At 36.2% G+C, this 26760-nt stretch overlaps 1 protein-coding gene across 1 annotated transcript in view; it reads left to right on the plus strand.

The window, feature by feature from the left end:
• Positions 1-26760, plus strand: part of EPHA3 (EPH receptor A3) — a 320590-nt gene that overhangs the window by 88344 nt on the left and 205486 nt on the right. Inside the window, exon 3 of the mRNA XM_087818109.1 lies at positions 1668-2328. Coding sequence (XP_087674235.1) covers positions 1668-2328 — 661 coding nt within the window. The remainder of the gene's footprint in view (positions 1-1667; positions 2329-26760) is intronic.

A 26760-nucleotide genomic window follows, 5' to 3' on the forward strand; every position in this document is an offset into this window, starting at 1 on the left:
TCTTATTTTGTGACTAGAAGTTATGGATTGAAATTTCTGTGTGTTTTAAATAAATATATATATTTAAAAAAGTGTTAATACACTTTAAATGTAAATGCCATTGATTTAGTTTAAAAGTATGTAAAACTTTCCAGTCCCTTAATGGAGAAAAATTTAGAGTATGTTTATAAAGGGCTTCACAAGGATTGTTTGTTTATTTATTTATGAAATTCAGATGTATTATCTAATAAGAACATATGTGTTACTTCCTTGAATGATTTCTAGATGTATTATAAGATAAAATAATTTTATGCATCTTCCAAAAAGTGAAGTTTTATGTTGCGTACTATGGAGGGTACAAAGAGCTCTAAAATTTAGCAAAGGCATTGTCAAAACTAAACTTACCTTAACATGTATCATGAGTTAAATGTGGTATTTAATAAGTGTTATGTAATACATTCTTATGTAATAAGGATGAGAGGGGCATGGAAGGCATCCAAGAAAAAAGAGCACAGTCCACTTGTGGTTATAACACAAACAACAACAAAAACTATCAAATGTATGTTTTGAAAACAGCCTAAGAGTTCACATTGACAAGAACATAGCATGTGCATAGTGAAACGTAATTCACTAACCTCAGTTCAGACTTCTAGAGAAATATTAATGTAGCTTAGAACCAGTTTTGCCAATCAAAAGAGTTATTGCATAGGTAATGGGGAGCCAAGGAAGGCTTTGGACTGAAGAATGACATGGTAAAAATGGACTTTCCTGGCAGCAGTAGGAAAAACTGTTGTAATTATGGAACTTTAAGTAACACAAACTACCTGATGTTAACTTAAAATCTTCTCAAAGCCTGTTCTAAGGATCTGAGAAGCAGAGTTTCATTGTTCTAAAAAGTCTTGAAACATTTTAAATGTTTTTGCAATAAAAACATTTGTATTAGGGTAACCCTAACTACCATAACAGTAATAACCCAAATAGTAGTTTATTTCTTGCTTATGTAAAGTTTAATGTGGGTAAAAGATATTAAGAATTAAAATGTTCACTACACTTATATCTTTTGTTCTCCATGCATAACTTTCTTTTTATTTCGGGGCAGAAAGAAGGCATGTTTATATTTTTATTTCAAATTTCCTTTCATAGTCCACCAGCATGTATTCCTTGAAATGACTATGTTAAAAATTTTATACATGAAGATACATGGTAATCACATCATTTCTATTCTCCTTGCTTTGCCATATATTGATTTTACCAAAATGTGGTCCAAATTGGGAGAAGATTAATAAAGATGAATTTAGGCAGTTGTATTTTCTCATTCTTTTTAAATAACTAACAAAGAAAAAGCAATCCAAAAATATACAACAAAACCATTTCATAGTGTGTGAAAGATGCCTTAGTTGAGGTTTTGATCCTGTATTATTTGGCCAGGTCTAATCAAATACTAAGCAACTTTTTTCCTGAATGCGTTCATCAAAATTATAAATTACTTTGTGTCAATTAACTCAGAGAACCTTGCAAATTAAAAAAGAAGAATGTTATAGTGTTGCTCTGCATCATGATCTTTAATGAGTACATTAATGCTTAAGCTTATGTATTTTGCATTTTATGCGATGCCATCCATCTTATTTATTATTTATTCATCATACTTAGCTTATTAATTGACTCTCTTTTCTCCTCTGATTCTTCAGTGGGAAGAAATCAGTGGTGTTGATGAACATTACACGCCCATCAGGACTTACCAGGTGTGCAATGTCATGGAGCACAGTCAAAATAATTGGCTGAGGACCAACTGGGTCCCCAGGAACTCGGCTCAGAAGATCTACGTGGAGCTCAAGTTCACTCTGAGGGACTGCAATAGCATTCCTTTCGTTTTGGGAACTTGCAAGGAGACTTTCAACCTGTACTACATGGAGTCGGACGATGACCACGGGGTCAAGTTCCGAGAGCATCAGTTTACGAAGATTGACACCATTGCAGCTGATGAGAGCTTCACCCAGATGGACCTGGGGGACCGTATCCTTAAGCTCAACACTGAAGTCAGGGAAGTGGGCCCCGTCAACAAAAAGGGGTTTTATTTGGCTTTTCAAGATGTGGGGGCTTGTGTTGCCTTGGTGTCCGTGAGGGTGTACTTCAAAAAGTGCCCGTTCATAGTGAAGAATCTGGCCATGTTCCCAGACACGGTGCCCATGGACTCGCAGTCGCTGGTGGAGGTGCGGGGCTCGTGCGTGAACAATTCCCGGGAGGACGACCCGCCCAGGATGTACTGCAGCACCGAGGGCGAGTGGCTGGTGCCCATCGGCAAGTGCTCCTGCACCGCCGGCTTTGAGGAGAGGGGCCACATGTGCCAGGGTAAGTGCCCCGTTTCCACAGAGGGGTGTCACTCACCTGCCAGTGTATCGCAGCCTGACTGAGGGAAGTGGACTTAGCCTCAACTCACTTGGCAGCAACATGTGTCTTAAACTGAACAGAGTCTGTTTATAGACTAAATGTATCCCACTTGATGTGCTGATTCACAGTTTATTTTAGAAATATTAACATGTTTGAGTATGTGGCGCTGGCATATACCCCGCTGGAGGTGTTACTTAGGCTATTTTTAAGTTTTCCCTGCTATTTAATGACTATGGGAGTATAATTCTAAGGAAAAATATTTTTTCTGTCATCTTTATGTTGAGAGAAGAAATAATCTGCACTCGGGTACTCTAATGCTAACAGAATTAGGGCGTGTGTTGACTAGGGTTGTGCTTTTCTGCCTCACAGCAGCATGTACTACATTGCTATAAGATACAGCCTTTTCATATAAATGAAAATTTTAAATGCATAAATGCACAGGAAAATTTAAGCACTTCTAGTCTGTAGAATCTAGTTTGTTTTAACATCTTTGTTTGCTAGCACGCTCTGCCAAGGGAACTGAGTTTCATATTCTACTTACGGCCATTCAGTAACTCTCAAGTCCACGGGACAGAAATTAATATACTTTATACGTAAATTCACCTTTCTAACAATCTGAACAGAATATAGCATTTTGTTTTTGACTACAGACATAGTTTACAGAAAAAAATTTTAAAAATCAGAACACATTCATACTTCTCAGTATTATTTAGATCCTTGGCAAGGGCCTGTAGAATATTGTTACTAAGTATAGTTTTGAAAGTTCTAAAACGGAAACAAATTTGTAGGCACTACTACTTGCTTATATACATGAATAGAGAAAAATCTCAATAACCTCATTATCTACTTTGAATTATATTTTATTACCTTGATATTATTTGTGATATGTGATATTTGTAAGATTAATTTCAAATAAAATGATTAAAGCTTAGCTCAGGAGGAATTAAAATACTGTCCATCACCTCTAATTTGATCCTATGGTACCAGTCTCTGACAGTCACACCAGGAGGGGAATAGATGTGTCTCCATTTTAATAATATATATTAATCTAAGCAGAGCTATCTCATAAAATACTCCATTCAGCAAAAAGCTTAACCATTAGATGTTTTGAATTTTTACATAGTGCTTTATATCTCATTCGAAGTTATAAGAAATGAAAAAAATAAGTATCAGTGAGGTAAATAGAATCACATAAAAGTGCCAATAGAAATAAATAAAGCATTCAAATTATTAGCTCATTACACATGCTGTCTTGAGGACAAATTTCAGAAGAATTTTTATTTTATTATTTAACATTTCTAGAAACGTTATTTACTTTTTAGAGCAGTTTTATGTTCACAGCAACATTGAGAGAAAAGTGCAGAGATTTCCTATATATCCCCAGGTCCCACGTTTGGATAGCCTCCCCGTACCAACATCCCTCGCCAGAGTGGTACATTTGTTGCAACGGATGAACCTACATTGACACATCATGACCCAGAATTCATAGTTTACAATGAGGTTCAACTCTTGGCGTTGTTCATTCTATAGGTTTGGATAAATGTAAAATGACATGTGTCTACCATTATAATATCATAAAAGAGAATTTTCACTGCCTTAAAACTAGAAGAATTTTTAAAAAGAGTAATAATATTGACTTGTATTCAGAAAGTTCACAATAAATTCAGAATTGATACTATTTTTCTAACCTCATCTTAATTTACGGAACCACTTTTTCAAAGTAACTACTATGCTATTCAGTGATCCTCCATGTCAAATTATTCTTATTTATGTCAAAGTTTTACATCCTTGAATCGTGTACTTTATTTTATTGACGGACATTAACAGCACCGCTTTGATATAAAAATGCTATATTATTACAGAATCTCTCTACATTCAAAAATACTAGTTTCAGAATAAGAGATAGATGTGCATAAATACAACATAGTCTAAGAAAATATCTTAAAGGTAAACCAATAAAAAGAATTTTAGTAGAATTAGAGACGGTGTGTGAAATGGGAGGTGATTGGAATTTTATAAAAGATGGTGTTTTAATCATCTAATGTGAAGGTGGAACATATCTTATGGTTATTTTTTGACATTTGTTGATGTTGACAGGTACATTTTGGCTTCCTCTCTTTCCATAATCAACAAATCTTGTGTATTCAGGTTATTAGACAATGTATCAAAGTATTCTAGTTTGTTCTGAATTACATGTAGTATCAAGTATAAACCAATTTTATTTTAATAAATACTAGTTTTCATATCTCAGTTTAGTACATAGTTTACTATGTCTTGGAAATCTAATACTTGGGGATTAATTTTACAGCCTTGGATCTGTAATAGTGTAGGACAGCTTGGCTTGAGGCTTGTAATTTTGCAGTTGTTGTCAGTGATGGTGCTGGTGTTTGTTATGCTTCTTTTCTTTTTAATTTTATGGTTAGTTGTTTTTGTTTTGTTTTTTAAATATATCTTTATTGATTTCAGAGAGAGGAAAGGAGAGGGAGAGAGAGAGAGAGATAGAAACATCAATGATGAGAGAGTCATTGATCAAGCCCGCAACCGGGCATGTGCCCTGACTGGGAATCAAACCCTGATCACATGGATCCTAGGACAACGCTCAACCGCTGAGCCACGCCCGGCCGGGCTATGGCTAGTTTTTAATAAGCTTGTAGGCTGGTCACAATACCTTGTTATGATGTCCAGCTGGCATGGCTCAGTGATTGAGCGTTGACCTATAATCCAGGAGATCCTGGCTCTATTCCCGGTCAGGGCACATACCTGTGGTTGTGGGCTTGATCCCCAGAAGGGAGCATGCAGGAGGCAGCCAATCAATGACTCTCATCATTGATGTTTCTATCTCTCTCTCCCCTTCTTTCTTCCTCTTTCTGAAATCAATAAAAACATATTAAAAAAAAAGAATACCTTGTTATGACTCTCACACATCAGTGTTTGATCACAAGTACTTTGAATCAGGCACACAGAGAAGCTGTAATACTTTTTAAAGGTAAAAATGAAAAGATAGCTAAATAAACATGTATTTCATGAGCTCAGTTTTGTTTGATTTTTGTTTACAAAAGGAAATATCATATCACTCTTTTGAAAAGGGATATAGCAATACTTTGATACACCCCCTGCTTGGACTGAACATATAAGCAGATTTCAAACACATCAGGAGAATTTTATGACACAATGATCAGTAATCATAGGCTTTCAACTGCCTAAAACAGAGGAAAATGAGATTCCTTCATTTTACTTCAACATTTAATGAGCACCTACTTCATTCCAAGCACTGTAGTAAGAATTCAAAAATTTTTGAAAACATTAATTAATCACTTATGAGATACCAGACTATGTGCTAGCTTGTTAAGTAACGTTTGTGAGTTATTTCATTTTTCCTTTAAAATAACCTGTTGAGCCCGGCTGGGTGTGGCTCGGTGGATGAGCATCGACCTAGGATCCAGGAGATCACGGTTTGATTCCCAGTCAGGGCACATGCCCGGGTTGCGGGCCCCATCCCCAGTCAGGGGCATGCAGGAGGCAGCTGATCAATGACTCTCTCATCACTGATGTTTCTCTCTCTCTCCCTCTCCCTTCCTCTCTCTGAAATCAATAAAGATATATTTAAAAAAAATAACCTGTTGATACATACTATTATTACCTCTATTTTATTATTATTTTTTAATTTTTATTTTTTAATCCTCACCTGAGGATAATTTTTCCATTGCTTTTCAGTGGAGGGGGTTTGGGGGAAGAGGGAGAGAGAAGGAAGCATTGATGTGAGAGAACCATTGATGTGAGAGAAACACTGATGTGAGAGAAACACTGATGTGAGAGAAACACTGATGGGAGAGAAACACTGATGGGAGAGAAACACTGATGGGAGAGAAACACTGATGGGAGAGAAACACTGATGTGAAAGAGATGCATCAATTGGTTGCTTCCCACATGCACCCTGACCAGGGTCAAGGATGAGCCCCCTGCAACCAAGGTATGTGCCCTTGGCCGGAATCAAACCCGGGGCCTTTCAGTCTGTGGGCTGAAGCTCTAATCACTGAGCCAAACCTGCCAGGGCACTACCTCTACTTAAAAAATGAAAATAAAGCTTTGATAGTTTAAATATCTTGCCTAAAGCTCCTTAGTGAGTGGGTGTGAGAGTTGAGATCTGAAACCAGGCAGCCTGATTCCAAAGCCTGCAGCCATAACCTCAGCCCCCAGGGCTTCCCTATGACTCAGTCCAGTGGTGACCGAGGTGAGGAAACCCACAGGACACAAACTCCACTGGAGTTGCTGTTCTGTATGTTGCAGAACGAGGCGGGCCGCAAAGGGTTGGCACAAAATGACCAAGGATCTGTTAATACAAGGTGGTTTATTTATTTTAGTTTATTTCCCAGAGTTTTCTGTTTCTAGATTTTTAAGAAAGAGGAATTACTAGCCAAAATGTTTTATTGTAGAAAGATTAGGTTTAGCCTAATTTAATAAAATCTGGATATTTGGACTGTCATGTACCATAGATATGCATAAAACATCTGCCAAATTTAATTCAATAAGGTTTTTTTCACCTTTTATTAATACAAATTAATAATGTGCCAGACACAGGGGAAACATAGATGAATAAGTCATTGTAACTACCATCCAGGAGCGCAAAATCTAGTATGAAAGACAGGTGCATAAGTAAATAATTTTAGTGCAAAGCAGATCAATAAATCTTCTACCGGAGGTACAGAGGTGCCTTTGTAATGTAGGGGAAGAAGAGATTAATTTTAAGATTTCAAAATTAATAATGGATATTGTTCATTAATAATGAGAAGCCTTTGCATTGAGAGTTTTGTGTTTGGAAACTTTGTGTTTGGAAACTACTATTGTGTTTGGAAACTTTGGGGTAAGGAGAAAGGGCTAACGGGCTTGCACAGCTTACAGATTTCAGAAGGTGACGTTTATAATTTGTTTATTGAATCATTATTTCAAAATCACAAAATGTGGAAAATCCCCATTAGAATTCTGTGTTTGTTCTACAGGGAGACCTTATAGAGGGTTTACATTTAATAACTAAGTTATTTTCTGACTAGTAATGAAATATTTTGAATTATCTATTTCACTCTAGATGGGTGTTTGGGACAATTACTCAGTGATGAAAATGTGACAATCTCTGTTTGATAGGAAAAATATATTGATACAAATATTTTGTATTAAAAAAATTCATCTATCACTTTCAGAACTACAAGTGAAAACAAAATTTTCTTTGTAGAGGACCACAATTCTAACCATGGCATTATCTACTCTCATATATAATGCAAATTTTCACAACAGCTTACTTTTTTCTAAAATGAGAAAAAACAAAATCATATGGTATTTGTCTTTCTCTGGCTGGCTTATTTCACTTAGCTTAATGCTTTCTAGGTTCATTCATGCTGTCACAAAAGGTACGATTTCCTTTTTTACGGCTGAGTAGTATTCCATCGTGTAAATGTATCACAGTGTTTTTTATCCACTCATCTACTGATAGGCTGTTTCCAAATCTTGGCTATTGCAAATAACACTGCAGTGAACATAGACGCGCATATATTCTTTCCAGCTAGTGTTTCCAGCTTCCTCAGATATACTCCCAGGAGTGGGATTCTGAGTCCCAAGGCAGTTCCAGTTTTACATTTTTGAGGAAACTCCACACTGTTTTCCACAGCGGCTGCGCCAGGCTGCATTCCCTCTCTCCACACCCTGGCCAGTGCTTGTTGTTTGTTGATTTGTTGACAATAGCCATTCTGGCAGGTGGGAGGTCAATCTAAGGAACAAAATAAGCAAACCAACAGAATAGAGACAGACTCATGGATACAGAAAACAACAGACTGGCAGCTGTCAGAGGGGAGGGGGTGGGGAAACGGTGAAAAAAGTGAAAGGATTAAGCAAAAAAACAATCCTCATAGACACACACAACAGTGTGGTGATTACAAGCGGAAAGGAGGGGGAGGGCAGGTAGAAATGGGTAAAGGGGATAAATGGTCATGGAAAGTGACTTCACGTGGGGTGGGGAACACACACTACAATACACAGATGATGTATTATAGATTGTACACCCCAAACCCATATAGTTTTATTAATGTCACCTCAATAAATTTAATAAAAAATATTAAATGCGAAAAAGTAGACAAAATTACCCTTTCATCATTTATTCAGTTATTAAATGTTTATTGAGCCTCTAATATGTGCTAAATCCTACTAGACACTAAAAAAGGAAGGTGAACATAATCATTGCTAAATTAGTTTGGTTGATAGTTGAAAAATGTATTTTCTGTGTGTGTGCGTGAGCATGAGTGTGCATGCGAGTGAATGTGTGCTTTAAAATGTAAGATGTTTTGGTCTCTGCCTCCAAAGGAACATAGATTTTTTAACTGAATTTCTGAACAGAGCTGAGTTAATAATGGTTTAAACTGAAGAGATGGTATTAGTATTGATGAGGAAGGAGGTATTGATAAGAGAGGAGATGAGTGACAGGAAATTAACATTTTCTGCAATAAATGCTTTATGTTGCTAGTCTCTTTTCTTTGCTATCTAAGAAACATGAGAAAGCAGAGAGTGGTGCAGCTTTCTCTTTAGGGACTGGTTGGAGGAAGAAAGTTGGGGAGCAGTGAAAGAATGTTAGTAAAGATTCATTCAGGAATTGCATGCTAAGCAAACTCAAAGTACAGAAAAGGGCAGCCCCAGGAAGGTAGACAGTGCTTACTACGATAAATTTGGTAAAATAGAAATGCACGTAAAAAATATCTACACAAGCTTAAACTTGTAAGGGGTAATGTAAAGATTAGTAAGAAGCATTAATAAATCATGCATCAGACTTGGTTTCAAAGTGCCAGAAGCACTTGCTTTAATATGTAATTTTAAAATATGGCTTTTGTTTAAAAAAGTCATTTCTCAATTTAATGATAGAGTAAGAAATCATGGTATTTCTTAATTTACTGTGTGTGTGGCTTAAACCTCATTTGGGTCATGTTTCTGGGATCTGGGCAAACTTTCTGGATGTTGCGAATAGTCAAATTGTAGGTTGAGTTGTTTTTGTAAGATGTCAATAAACCTCCTTTTAAAAAGATGACATTAAAATTATAAATCTAAATAATCTACTCTTTGCTTTCGATCACTGACTATCTTGATTTATGTGATTTATTTCATCTGGGAAATCCTTCGTACTTCTTACATCCTAGCATAACTCTTTTCACTTTTTAAGATTGGAGGTTTGGGGAAATTTCACATTAATTCCAAAGGAACCTCATGATCTTTATTATTATTTTTTTATCCTGGTTAATGAATTATGTTATCTGCTTTGATTCAGTTTGAAGAGAAGAAATAAGAATGTTAATGGCTTTTTATATAGTCAATTAATTACATTCAAGGCAGATACCAGGAGGTTACTATAAATATTCCTGCTCCTGCAAACTTTGTTTAGACTTAATGTACCAAGTACCTTATTAATGTCACTGAAGAATCTGTGGCTCTGTGTTTTATCTCTGTGCATTCATCGTGGAATGCTAACTGTGTTCCTTGTTCCTGTACATTAGCAGCTTTATAGAAACGTGTGTTTGATGTGATGCATCAAGACATGGAGACTTCTTGAGGATTATTCGTAATTATGTTTGTTTCACCTAGGACCTAACAATACCACCTCTCACTCTCCACTTACTTCTCTGTCAATTCAGAAACTGTCCTAAAGGAGCTGTCAAGGTTTCCACAACAGGGATTCAGAGATTCTGCCTTCCCTGACAGAGGAGCCAGAGAAAACTAAGCATCTCAGTAGAAGTTTCTTAGCACCTACTGAGTCTACATGTACCTTCTAGAACTGCAAGGCGTTCATGTGCGTCAAGGAATTCAGAAGCATTTCTTTCTAGTTGTTTTAACTGGAAGTTCCTTGAGAAGATGGACCACACCTTTTCTTTTGCAGGAACATTGTGCCTAGAATCTGGCAGAATATAATTAAATTCACAGTTAGACAATTACTGAGTGAATAAATACTGGGGGATTTCTATGCCACCTATATATTCCTACAATGTAGGTTCTGGAGAGAACACACTTTATATTACTTATCTTTGAATTCAGGAGACCTTTCAGAAAGATTTGCACATGAAGATGTTCATGTTTGTAATTTGAAATGAATGCATTTGATTATTAGATCGCATACAGTTGCAACAACTTAAGATTAGATTTATCTGAATTATCATTATAGTAATGAATAAAGTAAAGTAAGTATATTTCATACACCTGAGATAACACTTTTTCTTTTATAAGTTTATGATGAATATTATTTTTTCCAACTAGCAAAAGTTAATTAACACTAGTTTCATACCTATAATAAGAAGATCTATTTATGAAAATGCTAAAATTAGTCCCTTAATTTTACACTTAGTTCTTAATGTTTGAATTCATCTTTTAATCACTGCACTGAAATGATCAGGCTTCTTACCTTGAATTACAAAAATTTTATTTGTTTTTCCTGAGTTTAAAATGACGGCCCTCGGTTCCCACTTTGCCTTTTGCAGTTACACTCCCATGACTTTTCCAACAAATCAATTTATTTGAATAAAAATATGTCATTTATAAGTAGTAATCTAAATAACTTTTAAATGAATTAAACAGATACATTATCGCAGCTTAATAATAGCTATAAAACTTTTGATTTGTACAAGTTTCTGTGTCTTCTCACCAATTTATATAATTAGTTACCGCAGCATTAACACAGTGCAAAAACTTCCCCAAGTTTGCTCTCAAATTTCAGTTTTTATTAGTTGTTCTATTTAGCAAAACTCTCTCGTTGCTGATAAGTGTCTTAATGCTTGGGCTCAAGAGTTGCAGGAATGCTGCGTGTCAATTGTGAGACTAATAGTTTGAAACTCAGCTTTCTCATCCGCAGAATTTACCCTTTAGAATTAGAATTACCAGCGGCTGACTCAAGATCATTGTAGAGTATCTAGCACTGGGTGAAAGGCATTTGAACCTCACTGTTGTTGTCAGTCATCAGCATGAATGGAATATATCGCTTCCTTGCTCACTTGTTTTAATTTGTGTTAAAACACTTAGATATGACAAACTCACCTTTTTAATAATCTGTGTCTTACCTTAAACCTCAGACTTTAGAGAAACCTTGAGGGAGGCAAATTGTCTTCTAGTGAATTTACATAGTTATGTATTAATAATTTTGCCACTGGTTGCCCACCTTCTTTCACACAGGATTCCCCCCCCTCGAGGAAACTTAGTTTTAGCTCCATTAAACCTCGAGCCTATTGAATCGTAGGTGACATTTCCTCTATCTTCTTATTGTTAACTTTCATTTTTCTCCCTCGAAGCAGCTCTTGATTTTCCCATCTGGCATATGTCTCTGCTTATTGTTTCTAGTGCCAGTCTTTCCATTCACTTTTCCAAAGCAGCCTTGAGTTTATAGATGGGCATTTCTATATTGGATACCCAGGAAGATATTCAGGTTCTAACCAATTTCAGAAAATATAGTTTAGGAAACAAGCAAATGACAGTAACAAAATAAAATAAAAATGTCCCATTTCAAAAAACATTAAATCTTCAATTAATTCACGCTGTATCCTGTTCTGACACTCACTGTGTGAAAGGCTAGATTAGACAGTTGGACAGGATATAATAATAAATAATGTTCATACCTTGCAGGAATTATGTGGGCCAACAATAAGTAATCACCTAAGTGAACATGTGTCCCCCGTTTTACTTTGTTCTGTGCGCTGTGAACTATGTCTGTTTGATTTGTTTCAGATGTTTACTATGTATACTTAAGAATCATGCAAATAGTAAAAAAGGCAGCGGAGAAAACAATATAAATTGTATGAAGCAAATGCCAAATGTGCTTCCATGAATTACCATGTGATATTACTGGAAACTTTCAGCCAAATTATGTCGATGCAGTACTATCTAAATAGTAATTAAGTAAAAACTTGCTTCAAATATGAAAAAGAGAGGAAAAATAAGGCAGTGTATGTTGTTTGTGACTTGTTTAAGTATGTAGTTTATCTTCGAGTTTGTATAAAAACAAACAGTATAAATTTGAACCAGGGATTTGCATGCTTAAGATACTAGGAAGAAATGTGAATTCTTTGTTCTGCATATACTATGAATCTGATTATTTTGAGCAGTCAGAGACAATTTAATTGCAAACATATTTAGGAGAGATATGCCTGTCCTTAAATTTAGGGAGTAGAGCAAATTCCTATGTAACCATTTAAATACCTCGTAATAAATAAGAACAAGTTAAATGATCAGCAATGAGCCACCGTAAAAGACTTTAAAAATCACAGTCTTATAAATGTTAGTAACCTTCTAACACAAAATTACAGCTCAATAAGAATTACAGTGTTTTAGTAAAGTAGTATTTTTGTACCTTATATGGGTTAATTTAGATATATAATCTTATTAATTTTGTTGTTCAAAGAGGGAAAAAACAGTAAGACATTTTCTCTTTAAGTAGTAATTTTACTACTCTTTATCATAATCCGGAAGGCCAATTTATAGGTCAGTGTTAAGGTATTTTCTTAAGGTTCTAACCTAGTTAGCAGTCAACCCTTATCAAATAGCTGTAGTGTATCTGCTTTTGAGACACCAAGTTCTTTTTCCTATATCAATACCTTGCATGAACTTTCAGAGGCTTTGCCTGGCTTGGATCAAATAATAACTTAGTTAACACCTACATGTCAAATGTATAGTCTTTGGAGAACACAAATAATTTGCCCATTGAATAGTTTATTTGTTTAAGGGTCTGTCTGTGGCAAAATACAGATTAAGATCCCCAGGACAGTATTCGGTGAGCTAATCTAAGATATGGACAAAATACCTCCAATTGTAGAAAGAAAAATAGCTCTGATTTTACTTGAAAGAAGTTGTTTCTGTTATTGCATTTTTACCTTCATTTTCAAAGGCAGGCCAGAATATTGTTCTGTACACCACTCACTAAGGATCTGTTAATGTAAACTCATCTGAAAAGTGATTAGAATTTTCCAAGAAAAAACCACATTTCTTTGTGAGAGAGGGAACATTGGTTATTTTGAATATATAAAAATTATACTGACTTTGGCATCTTAATAAATAACACCTTGTCACATAGCTCGTGGATCTGCCATCGTTAATTACTGTCAAGTCAAGTAAGACTCTGCAGGAAGTCTTGAAATTTCACTTCAATTTTTATTTCTTTAACTAAGACTACTCTGGGGTTTATGGAGACAGTCATTTTGGGTTCTGCTTTGCTGCATGCCATTTTGTTAAAAATTTTTAAAGCTCACATATTATATAATCTATGGCTTTTGTAAACAATATTACTCATCTTTGATTTTTCAAACTTATTCTTTTTCGTTCCAGCTATTAAGATATTATCAAAGCTTCTATATTTAAAATGTAGAGAATGCAACGTAATTTTTCAGAATGCATATAACAATTCTAAAGAGAGATTGCTGATGTTTTATTAAATTTTCCAGTTATTTGTTTCGTTTTTAGTCAGCCCCTCCCAGAGGAAGAGAAATCAACCCCAATGCAAAACAAACCGGGAATTAGATCTTTTTCCCCCCTTGCGATTCTTAGACCCCGTGAAACGCGCTGGTCATTTCCCAGTGATTGCTTTGCCGGCACAGCTTCGCTGAACACTTTCCACCTTCTTTCCTGCGCTTTCTCCCCCGCTCAGGTCTGTGTTTGGAGTTTTGACAATCCCTTATTAGTTCCAGAGTAGAACTTATAAGAGCTAATAAGGGTTTACATTACAGCTCTGACAGCTGGCACTAAACTTTAATGGAGAGCAATTGTAGAGAGAAGGATAAGTTTTGATAATATTTGATGAAAGTGCTCTTAAAGTGAGAGCCATTTGGAAAGAATCATATGCCTCGAAAGACTGTCCGTATGATCTGCTGCCGTCACTTCCCATCCCGCAGGCTGCGGATGAACATCCTGCTGGCAGATAACTCTGTAATCACTTATGGGTGCCTCTTTTAGGGAACAGAATCCATGAGAGTAAAAACACTCTAGTCGTTCTGCGATTTACTGTTTTGAGAGTCCTCTGCTGTGTGGAGCTCTTCTTATCCTTTAGAAACACGATCACGATGTGAGTTTCTAATCGCAGAATTTTTTTTCTTCTCTGGGAGAGGAGGGAGACCCAGACTTTCCAAGGATGACTCAAGATCATAGAAGTCATAATCCTCATATAATCAGCCACAGACTTTTGTATTTTAAATAGACTAACAAGAAGTGAGAGTGACTTCTAATAGCAAAAGGCCTGGATGCAAATGCGCCCGGCTTCTCTGTTCAGTGGTCAGTTACAAGGCGGCAAAGGTGAAGCGTGGATGCTGTAGCTGAGAACAGCTGTTGCTTTTTGATATGAAGACTCACTTTCAACAAGAAAAGACAAAGCGTACAGTATGTGCTATGGGATGAGGGGAGACCATTCTTGAATTAATGCATAAAGAACATGTAAAGTTTTGTGAAACTCAGAAACAAATCTGCATATGTAATTGGTTGAGTTTTAGAGATTTGGATCTATTTGTTGTCTATATAGTGCCGCTATATTGAAGATGGAGTATTTCAATCTATCAATCAGCACGTGTACCAGTTTTATGGCACACAGAATTGATTAATATGTTGAACTGGGGAGGAGAGTAGAGTTGTCATTCTCAAGCATCATATATTCTAAAGGTGATTTTTAACTGAACTTATGTTAAGTGAAAGCAAGCACAATATTCATAAGGAAAACGTGTTGCTAAGATGTTATGAATGGAGAATTTTCCATCTCTATGTAGTTAGATTCTCCATCATTGTTCATTGCTCTCAAGAAAAAATTTAATGAGTATCCACTGGGAATATGGCACTGAACAGAATAGAAAAATATTCCCTGCCCTCAAGGAACTTGGTGTTAGTGGAAATATCAAGAAATCAAATGCTAATGCAAATGCTTTCAGTGTACCACCCGTAGAATTTTAAATCCTATATTAGAGTTCTCAACCCTGAAGAGATTGCCCCCAAGGGATATTTGGCTATATCTGAGGACCTTTTTGGTTGTTGCCACTGAAAGAGGGATTGCTACTGGCTTCTAGTGTTTATTTTTTATTTATTTTATTTTATTTTTTTTAAACATATCTTTATTGATTTTAGAGAGAGGAAAGGAGGGGGGGAGAGAGAGATAGAAACATCAATGATGAGAAAGTCATTGATCGGCTGCAGCCCGCAACCCGGGCATGTGCCCTGACTGGGAATCGAACCCGGATCTCCTGGATCCTAGGTTGATGCTCAGCCGCTGAGCCACGGCCGGGCATGGCTTTTAGTGTTTAGAGACCAGTGCTATTGCTGAATATTCTACAGTGCACAGGGCAGCCTCCATAACAAAAAAGTCACCAAACATGTCAGTCATGTCAAGGTAGAGCAATCCTGCTCTAGAATTATCCCTTTAAAAAATATTTATTGATAGATTGATTTGAGAGAGAGAGAGAGGAAGGGAGAAACATCAATTTGTTGTTCCACTTATTTATGCATTCATTGGTTAATTCTTGTATGTGACCTGACCAGGGATTGAACCCACAACCTTGGCTTATTGGGAGGATGCTCTAACCAAACTGAGCTACTTAGCCAGGGCCCTTAGAATCACCCTTTCCTTTATAGAGATATAAATTAAGGCTAAAATGTCAAATTACACATTAGCAGAGCCTAAACTGGAACCCTGGCTCAAGCATCTTATGAGTATATCGGAGGAGTCATTCTTTCTGGGATTTACTTAGAAATTTATATAATTTTTGAAAGTATATGAATTCCTACTAACTACATCTATGCAAAAGCAAACAAACCAAAAACAAACAAAAAACCTGATTTATTGTCTGGGAGAAAGAATAAAAATTTCAGGAATATCCACCTGAAGGTGGATATTTTAAAAAAAGGAAAGAATATTACTTGCAAAGGGCTGGACAAAGTGATTGGCATTCAGTGACTTGAATTTAGTAGTGCAAGCACAGAGAATGTGAAGAGGGTAATAAAAGAGACATCAGTGAGAAAGCATTTGGAGATTGAGGGTGTTTCCTTAAGCAAAGTGTTCTAACAGCTGCTATGGAGCTGGTTCCCTTTTAGGGTACTCTGAAGTGCTGACATGAAATCAAATCTGACATTTGACTTTCTTTTTTTTTCTGTAATGTGATACTAATGCAAAGATGACAGGTAGATGGGGTTATATTACAGGACATATTGTATTAATAGTCTTTGCATAAAAAGTGCCTGTGCTTCTAGTTCTATGACTGTTTCTACTTTGAAAATTAGAGCAGCATCTCAGCATCAGCTGTTTCTTTTAAAAAATAGCCATTTTTGTCCTCTGACATGTAACCGAGCCTGGCAGTTCATTAAACCTCCCAGCGACCTACGCGGGACGTGCCATCACGTCCCCATTCCCCATGAGAGGAAAGTAGAGGCTTAGAGAAGGTGGCCAGTTGTCTGAGGTCGCAGTTAGTGAGCAGGGAGGCGGACTGGGAGTGCTGAGCACTGCGTGAGCAGCGCCCAGCCAGGCCCCCTGGTGCGGAGGCCTGAAGCCTGCGGGCCTGGGCTCAGGAATAGCCCGCGACGCTCAGGGCGGCAGTTCCTGTGAAGATTCTTTCGGGGACGCGATTTAATACCGTCCACCATGTCCTCCCTCTGAGCTTATTTTACCTACGGCTTCAATGAAAGGAATGGTGTGTTTCTTGAGCTACTAGTTTGTTTGCTTGTGTTTTTTACTTTTCTTAATTGATTCATGTTTTGGTCTTGGTATCTTGTTTGCATTCCCTATAAAGTTCACAGAATTATGTATTTTCCTACAGCCAACAAATAGGCATGCCCTTGCAACCTACCTTTTTGATACTAAAAGAAAAATTGTTTTTCCCTTTGTACTCCCTTTGTGCTCTATTATTCACCTTTAAGTATTATTTTATAGTTAATTTATTCCATCTTGAATTTGAAGTGCATTTATTGATTGCCCAGTATGTACCCGGTGATTAACATACCATTAACCTCAACACAACCCTTACCAGGTGAATATTAATAACCATATTTACCAGGGCAGGGCTAAGAGAGTTTACTAATTTGTCCTGTGTCACAATATCAGGATGTAAATTCGGGTCTGTCTAATTCTGAAACCCAATCCTATAATATACTAAGTTAATATTTTTCATTTCATGATGCTTTTGCAAGTCACCATAATGTGAACATTTGCAAGTTCTCGCTGCCAAAGGGGTGACTGGAGAATTTGGTTATTGGTGTTGAGATAGAAAGATTGACAATAGCTGTTTAAAAAGGCAAGAACTTCATATTCATTAGTATAACACTTCCCTCTTTTTTCAATATAGATCAGTGTAAAACTCTCCCACAAAGACGTTTTAACAGGGCCTCTCTGGCCTCTGTTTTCTGGCCATGTGGGACTGACTCACGCCTCTAATTACCTTTGCTTCCCCTGCCAGTGCTCCTGCTGTTGCTGAGGACATGATTGATGGGAGGTGGTGGCGAGTAGGGAAGCGGGGCTCAGAAAGACACTCGCCATGTGCCCAATGTGTATGCTCGCTCAATATGCTTCATTATCAGCTTGACAGCTCTCCAAGTGGCAGACTGGGAATAAATTTGGAGGTGGCTGGCATACTGGGTTTTTAAAAGCTGGTAAACATTGCTATGTATAAAAACGTATATACCTTTGTATATACCTGTGCTTATAGGCATGTATATGTATAAATGGGTGTAAGTGTGTATGTATATAAACCTAGGTAACATGCAAATATACAATATGTGCATATATGTATATACGTATGCATGTTACATATTTTTATTAACATATATACTAATTTAATTATTGTAATATGTATACTTATAAATGCACTTTAAATCTTTATTTTTTATTTTTACTCTGACTTTCATTATTTCCTTCCTCCACTTACTTTGAATTTGTTTATTTCTCTTTCTCTAGTTTCTTTAGGTATAAATTTAGATTGATTATTTGGGTGAAAAGGGGAAGGAGAATATAGTCAATAATATTGTGATAAATTTATACAATGACAGATGATTACCTTGAATTACTGGGGGGATCACGTTGTAAAGTATAAAAATGTCGAATCACTATATTGTACACCTGAAACTAATATAAGCAATATAAGATTGTATACCAAATATAAAAATATCTTCATCGCTCAAAACAGATGAAGAAGAGCGAAGTGAGGAATAAACTATCAAACAACTTCAGATGGTGTTGGGCTGTGGCATGCCTTCTTATATTTCTTTGCTCCTTTTAAAATGAGGCAACGTACAAACAAGTTAACAAACATAACAAATACAACTTTTAAAATTAACACCTACTAATAAATCTTTACATGTTTTTAGGTAAATAAAAAATAAAATGTACATCCTGTTTAAGTTACTGATCAGGTTATTTTATATGAGAATCATTTACGAAGCTATTTTTCCTTTGCAAATGTTACTGGTGTTACAGGTTACACATTTTTGTGTCACTGTCAGAATTCTTAGCCTTTAAGTGTTCCAGAATATAAAGGCTTGTATAAAGCAAATATTTCATTAATATAGTAAAACCCCTTTTAAAATGTTGTTCATGAACAGGAGTCATGTGCTAGGACTTTTGCTGTTAGAGGAGTTATGTTTTGGTGAGAAGATATGTAGGGCTTTATATCCAGGTCTGTGTAAGGATGGTGGGCCCGATCATGTTGTTCTGTTAGTGGCCCGGCGCAGAGCTGCCGGGGAAAGGGAGCTGAAAGTAAAAGCAGACCGTATCCTTCACGAGGTTGATGGTTGCTCTCATTAATGATGAAAAGGAAATGAGAAGATGCATTGGCTTGCTTTTTATTAAGCACAGTAGGTAAAGCAGATGAACGTTTGAAAGCTCATTGAGCTGCCATAAAGAAATTTCAACATTGTTCATGTTGGCTAGTGGCCAAGCTCATGCTGTAAACTCCAGACAAGGGTCAGCATTGCAGAGGAATTGTCAGCTCTACGTGTAGAGGAAGGTTTCTGTACATTCTTCGTCCAGCAAAAAACCTGAGATTTACCCAGCAGGGTGGGTGAGATTACATTTGTTTGACATGACTTGATACACATCTGCCTTCACCACAAAGATCCAATAAGATTCCCTGGCATGAAATGATTGTGTCAGTTGATTTTATACATTTGGATCTTGTATATATTATTTCATTATAATATCTTATATTTAGGAGTAAGTTTGGTATTGCATATCTTGCCCTAGAATATTATTTAAGAGTTAGAATTAAGAGAGAACCATAAAATATGGCACTAAAATATGGGTACTAATTCTTCTTAAAGTAAATAAAAAACAACCTTTGTTATTGCTCCAGATTGTGGTCTTTCTAAGGTTAGCAGCTTTCCACTCCTTCATAAAACCTTTCAGAACTTAGTTCACAACCTATACATAATAGATACATCTTTTGTGTGCCTATTGACAGCTCCTTTATTTAATATTTTTATTTTCTTAATATATGCCTTCCATCAATATATAAAAGGTAAACAAAGTGACAGGAATACAGTATGTGGATAACTTTCTCGAATGCAGGCACACATGGTGGAGATAGAAGTACTTAAACCGAAATGATTTACTATATCTGCACCTTCTATTATTTTGAGATGTATAACATTTCTCTTTCCTACACAGACATTTTTTTCCATAAAAAACTATTTTAAATTAACCTTCATAAGGTAGAGACAAAACTTAAGTGTTTATCTGATCAACTTACACATTGACAAGAAAATTAAAATATTAAGACCTTTAGTGGGTCAAACTAATTGGAATAGTTAATTAATAATAAAATGATAAAACAAATTCTACTATAAGTTTGAATTTGTTTGCTTTACAAAAGTTCATCTTTTAAATTTTGATAACTTCCTTTTTTAAAAAAACAAAGGCTACAGAGAGTAACAGAAAACTAATTGCCTAAACTTCCGAAGAAGGAAGAAGGCTAGAAGTAGCCAATATTTTATTACAAATGTATGTAAAGCCCACACATCTGAAATGTTTTTTAAATGTAAAAAAAGATGCTTAATTTTTCATATGCAAATAAGAAACTTTTCTGTGAGTTGCATGATTATTTCCCTAGTTAGAAGCAAAATAAAAAAATTATAAATTTGAAAATCGATGGATTCCTTATAAAAAATATAAATTGAAGATGAAAAGGCATTTGTAAATTGTCAAGTTATCTACAGCTGAAATTATCCACTGTGGAATATCTGTTTTAAGATGTAAGGATTTGAAGGGTCCTAACTTGGTAATTACGTTTTATTTGCTATTGTTCATTTGCTGGTCATTTATGTGGCATGATTATGTGCTGTTGCTTAGATGATTGTAATGATAAGGGAAAAATGCCTTTATTATCTAGCATATTCTATGTCTAAGAAACTCAGTGAATACATTCTATGAACCTCAGAGGACACGATGTACTTCCTCTGAAGGCTTTGGTATGTTCACAGTAATTTTATAAAAAGTCCACTGGGTTCAAAAGTAGACTAAGTGGAACCTTTACATTTTCTACCAATTGTAAGATTTTCCACATCTCAATCATTCACATATTTCTATATTTCTTTTAGCTTAATAGTGATCATGTTCTTTAAACTGGTGCCAATTTATAAAATTAGTTCATGATAGCCTAGATTCTAAGGAAAATTCATTTCCCCCCCAATAATTTTACGGGAAACACTTTTGCTAATTGTTAAGCTAGGAATCCAGGGTGGCAAATATGTCTCTTAGATTGCCACAATTTTTTTTTTTAATATATCTTTATTGACTTCAGAGAGAAGAAAGGAAGGGAGAGCAATAGATAGGAACATCAATAATAAGAGAGTTATTGATCGGCTGCCTCCTGCACGCCCCCCACTGGGGATCGAGCCCACAACCTGAGCATGTGCCCTGACTGGGAATCGAACCCCGATCTCCTGGATCCTAGGTCAATGCTCAACTGCTGAGCCATGCCCGGCCGGGTGATATGCCACAATTTTGCATAGGGAAGTTTTTTATTCTTATGACAACACATCAAGGTCCCCAGTCAGAGCTCACCTTACTTAAGACACATACTTATGACTTGCTGGGAGATTCAAGTTTCAAAGGTAAGGAGATTATATTTAAAAGTTGAAAAGGAGGTAAAGAACAGTGAGTATGGTGAACATCACTCCTGGCAGCCTGGGTGTAGGACAAGGGCTATGATAACATACACAAGTGTTTAAATTACATTTGCCTGGGGCCTCTGAGGGGCCACAGTGTTCTATGCTTGAGTAAACCCTGAGTGCATCCCAGGACTTCAGGGAACAGAAAGCAAGGAGAAATATTCAAAGCTGTGACCTTGAGGTTTCCATAAATATTTACATTATATTCTCTCCACTCTGGCACAGACAAGCTGCTTAAATACTTTACAATGTTTCCTTCACAGAAAACAATGGTTAGAAGCATTGTTGCTTTAATCAGGACAAATGGCATAAAAAAGAGGCTCTGGATTTTATCCTGGCTCCTTAACCACTCCTTAACCACTGTGTGACTCTGAGCAAAGTAATTAGCCATTCTGGGTCCATCTCCTTTGTAGTACTGTTGAGAGAATAAAGTGAGATACTATAATGTTTATAAAATGTCCAACACAGGTCCTGGCATGTAGGAAGTACTTAGTAAGTGTTGGATTTTTATCATAATAAGAAAAAAAAGCCTTAGTTATGGGGGGAAATCAGCTAGCTAGCAACAAGGAAGTTCCAGGAATCCGGAGAGCCAAGGCTTTTCTATATGTCAAATAAAAGGTCAAAACAAACAAAATAAAATTTAACTAAACATCACACAATTCGTCTTTTAATGTACAATATTCATGTATCTAAATTGAGAGATCTTCGATTCTTCTATATTTAGAACTTGGACTAATCCATGATTAGATAGTTTTTCAGAAACAAATAACACTACTTGGTTAGGTAATTGGCTTTGATGGTATGACTAACCTGGTTCGGGGTTATTTCTTTTAAAGCAAGGCATGCCAACCCATTCTGAATTCTTTATATTTTGAAATACCTTGTTGTGACAGTATTTTTTCTTCATCATGTGGAAAGTCAGTTCTTATTCAGGACCAAATAATTAGCTACTTTGCAAATGTCATGAAGTTTGAAGCTGGAGCATGACTATTGAGACTTAATCACACTTAAATCCCTGAGATGCATTCCATTGCCTAAGACTGTATATGGTGAGGGAGGTGCAGAAATAAGTATGGCAATGTGTACACAGATATGAAGGAAAGCATGTGATAGAATATAAGGCAAAAAGCGAGAGAGAGTGACAGAGTATGTACATTTTGTACAATAAACTTCTTTTAAAATAGTCAAGGAGAGAAATCAGTGAAGACCTGATACTCAAGAGTCCTTTAATTTTATATGTAAATGTCAATCAAATATATAACTGATACATGTCATGAATAATATGTGTATTCATATATGCAATACTCTTAAAATATTATTTTAAATGTGTTTTTCTCCCAAGTAGAAAAACCAAAGTTCTCACACTGACTTCCTAATTGTGGTTACTAAGGGCCACATCACTTTTAAGTGAATTATTTCCAATTGCCTTTAAGAAATAAGCAATAAGTACTCTCTTGGAGGTAGTCCTGTTTAGATATTGAGGAGATAAGCCCAAGCGATCACTTCCAGGCCTCTCATTACTGGTTCATCAATCATAATGTATTTCCTGTATGTTTCTGAGTAAATATGAAATTGAAATAAGGAACTTATACATCACTAAAAATGGAATTTTTAAGTCAATATGTTAAGGAAAACATCTTATAAGTCATGATATAAATTTAAATCCTGAAACACGGAGCAAAATTTCTCCAGTTCCCTGTGCCCTTCCAGAGACAGCTGCGAATCCTGCTTGTTTATGTCCTGGGCACTAGGGGGGTGACTGATTCCTAGCTTTACCTGTGATTTCAGGAGGCTAAGTATCACCATTTATTCATTTTAACACTTCAGGAAAATTTACTATAATAATTCAGTCAGGATATCCCAGAACATGATGACTATTATTTTCGGCAGTTTATTTGTAATGTCCCATGTCCAAGAATGACTAACTCATGTATTAGGTTGTTTAAACTGGAAAGGTCAAATGACTTAAGCTTCCAAAAATTCATTTAGCAAATTTCACATTTGCTTTCAGCACTTTGGTTCCTTTCACCAAAGTACAAAATGTTAGGCTGTAAGTACAGTGAATTTACAAGGTTAATTACAGTGTATTGTGCATAACACAGTCATTTTGCTGGTATTTCAATATTATGTTTGGCATGTGTGATAACATTGCAAAGTAGATTTGCTGTAACTTTGACTTCGGTATCCTTAGTTAGAAAGGACTGTTCTGTGAGACACATGGTCCCCAGATAAAATGCCTACTTAGATTCACTTTAAAATGTTTAATATAGTTTCCACTGAAAACAATTTTGCCCATTCGTTGATATTCACAGAAAGAGTGTGTATAATTGGTCTGGACTTTGTTTTAAGGCACGAGCATGGTGGCCCTGACCACTGGCTCCCTCCATAGCTCAGTATCTATGCTTTTCTAATAGTCCTTCTGCCATATTATGTTTATTTTAAATTTAAAAAAAATCATTAAACACACAAAATTACCTTATTTGTGGCACATTTCCTCCATATTCTAAATAATTGAATTTACCTATGAAAAGAAACCTATTTCCTCTTTTTATTAATAACGTTCACTAAGATAAATAGGATAAATTTATTGGCACAATTGTCCACTAAAGAATAAATATTTTAGTGCCATTTTATTGGACCAAAAAAAAATTACCTGTCATTTCTTTTCATGTGTGTAGTTAGTAAATTATTTATTATACAAAATGCTAACAACCTATTAACAAGCTATTACAACATTTGGATCACATCATCATAGTTTAAAATACTTCCTAGATTGCATGACTACCCTTATAAATATATTACACCTAAGTGAACACAATCCAGGTGTTTTGTAGTAACACATAACTTAGAAAGAACGCAGTTTCTTTGACATTCACTTTTTTCCTTCCTCTCCTTCCTCACTTCTAGCTCCTAGTTGTTTGCTTGTTCGAGTTGCTGTTATTTTTATCTTTTTGGTTTGTTTGTGTTTGGGGCAGTACAGAATAGTGTGCTGCAAAGGCTAGTGTGCGTGTGGATTACCTGCGGATCTTGTTAAAAATGCAGATTCAAAGCCTGTGGGTCTCGGGGTCCTGAGACTGCGCATTTCTAAGCAGCTCTCTGCTGAAATGGACAACGCTGCTCCACAGGCCACAGTGTTGTAAGACGTTAGAGACAAAAATGACACATACCTGCGTCTTCTTATGAAACGATTCCCTCTATAAAGTTTAACTTGCGCGTACCTATTTTCGAAAGGGAGAGCAAAAATTTAGTGGTTGGACAAGAAAGACCCATTTCTGGCCAGGCTGATAGGTCTGAGGAGTGTTTGCTGCCGGGGAACGCAGGAGGCTAGGCCGGTGCTGTGCAGACAGCAGGCTGCCTGCCCAACGCGTTCGGGCAGATGGGCCAGGCCGGGTGGGGCAGGCCAGAGCGATGAAGGCTCGAAATACACATTTATGTTGGAAACGGAAAGGCGTCTGAAGCTTCAAATAATTTTAACGGAGACATTGATCTGGCTAGATTTCATGTAAAGAGTACAAATGCACCTTGTTTTCGAGGGATGTTTAACTTTTAGGTTTATGGAGAAATTTATGTACTGGTGGGTGGGGAAAGATAACATTTTTAATGATGTAATTAAGGTACAGAAGTCATTTCTCAATTTTATGCCAGATTAAATAATGAAAGACAATTAATATTACAGTGTGTTACACAGAATGGTTTCTTCAAACTTCAGACTATTCAAGTAGCCAAGAAAGATTTGAAGTGCTCTGTAATTAATTTTAAACTCGGACTTGAAATGAAAGTGATTTTTTTTTTTTTAGTTCTATACTCCAGGCTAGAAAAGACTTAGCTACTTGCCTATCATTCATTCAGGTTATTTTTAGTATCAAATGTAGACAAATGGTAGACAGAATAAATGTTCAATTTTACTGAATCATAGCTGTCAGCTCTTTTTTATCCCTGTGCCTGAATTCAATGTGTCTAAGGAAACTTGCCTTTTCAGGATGTGGGAAAATGAACCTCTGTTTTATATTCAAAAATGATAATGTTTAGATTTTAATAAAATATAGTAATTTATCCTGTTGTAAAAAAAACTCATATATTCGGTGTCTACATACTTACTTTACATAAATAAAATGAGAAAAAGATTAGGATTTAAGAGCAGAATAGCATTTTGTCCTGGTATTTGCCATGTGTTATTGACTTTACCATATGTGAAGATAAACTATTTAGAAAACAGGAAATATTTTTTAAAAAGTAGAAAGCCTCACTCATTTATTGATGGCGTTTTTAATGCAATAGATGCAACAATAATGCTATAAACTTAACTGCAGCACTTCCCCAAAGCCCTACATTGTCTTCCCCACTTTTCTGTCTTTGGCATTGAGCTAGCATGTGTAAATGAGGTTGTCTGCTCTTCTTGCCCTGTTGTTAAGTCATGAGCAGCAGGCCTTGCCTTTGGTACCGAGGCTATTCATAAGATCAAAGATTTAAAAATGTTTTCATTGTTATTGTTGTTGACATGACTTTTTGCTTCTACTTCCCCTGCTGGGCGAGACCCTAAGAACTTTGCACCGGCTGTTGTTTTTTCTCATGTGCTGAATTGCTCTTGGTTTGAAGACTGCAAGGGCAGAGGGAAAATTATCCTGGTTCCTCAATTAGAATTGCACTGTTTCTAACCAGAGACTAGTGTAAGTGCTACCTCTCTCGGAGGGAAACAGTGCAAGGCATATGAAGATAAATGAATGCATTTTAGAGTTTGTCATCTGGAAAAGGCAAAAAGTTAACTAAAGGGAATATTTCTCCCATAGACTTTCAGTTACATTTTTCATCAAGCAAAGATGATAAGATTGCTTGGACCTGCTTAAAGTGGAAGTAATAATAATAATTCATTTATTTTTAGGTACTTAAGTTCACTCTTTCACTATGTAAAGGGGATGCAGGTATCATTGAAGCAAATATCAGGTGCCTTCCTCGAAGCTGAAGTCTTATGTAATCACATAGATATCTCACAAAGAAGAAACTAGAGTACTGATGTCTGGACTGCTTTTGAAAAGCATATTTATTTAAAATCATAGCTGGAATGTGATCCACTCATTCTCTGCTCCAGAGTCCCTGGTGGAGAGAACCTTGAAAGGGGTGGTTCCTAGTCCTGCTGTGCTTCAGGAGGTGCCTATAGAATTAGTGGGCCATGGAGTTAGCTTCTCATGTAGTCAGTCCAGCTTGGCCCTCAGTATGATGAATGATTTATGGGTAAAAATAGACAACCATGAAAAAATAGTTGGT

Source organism: Miniopterus natalensis, chromosome 6 (assembly GCF_054644295.1).
Source record: "Miniopterus natalensis isolate mMinNat1 chromosome 6, mMinNat1.hap1, whole genome shotgun sequence".
NCBI classification, from domain to species: Eukaryota; Metazoa; Chordata; class Mammalia; order Chiroptera; family Miniopteridae; genus Miniopterus; species Miniopterus natalensis.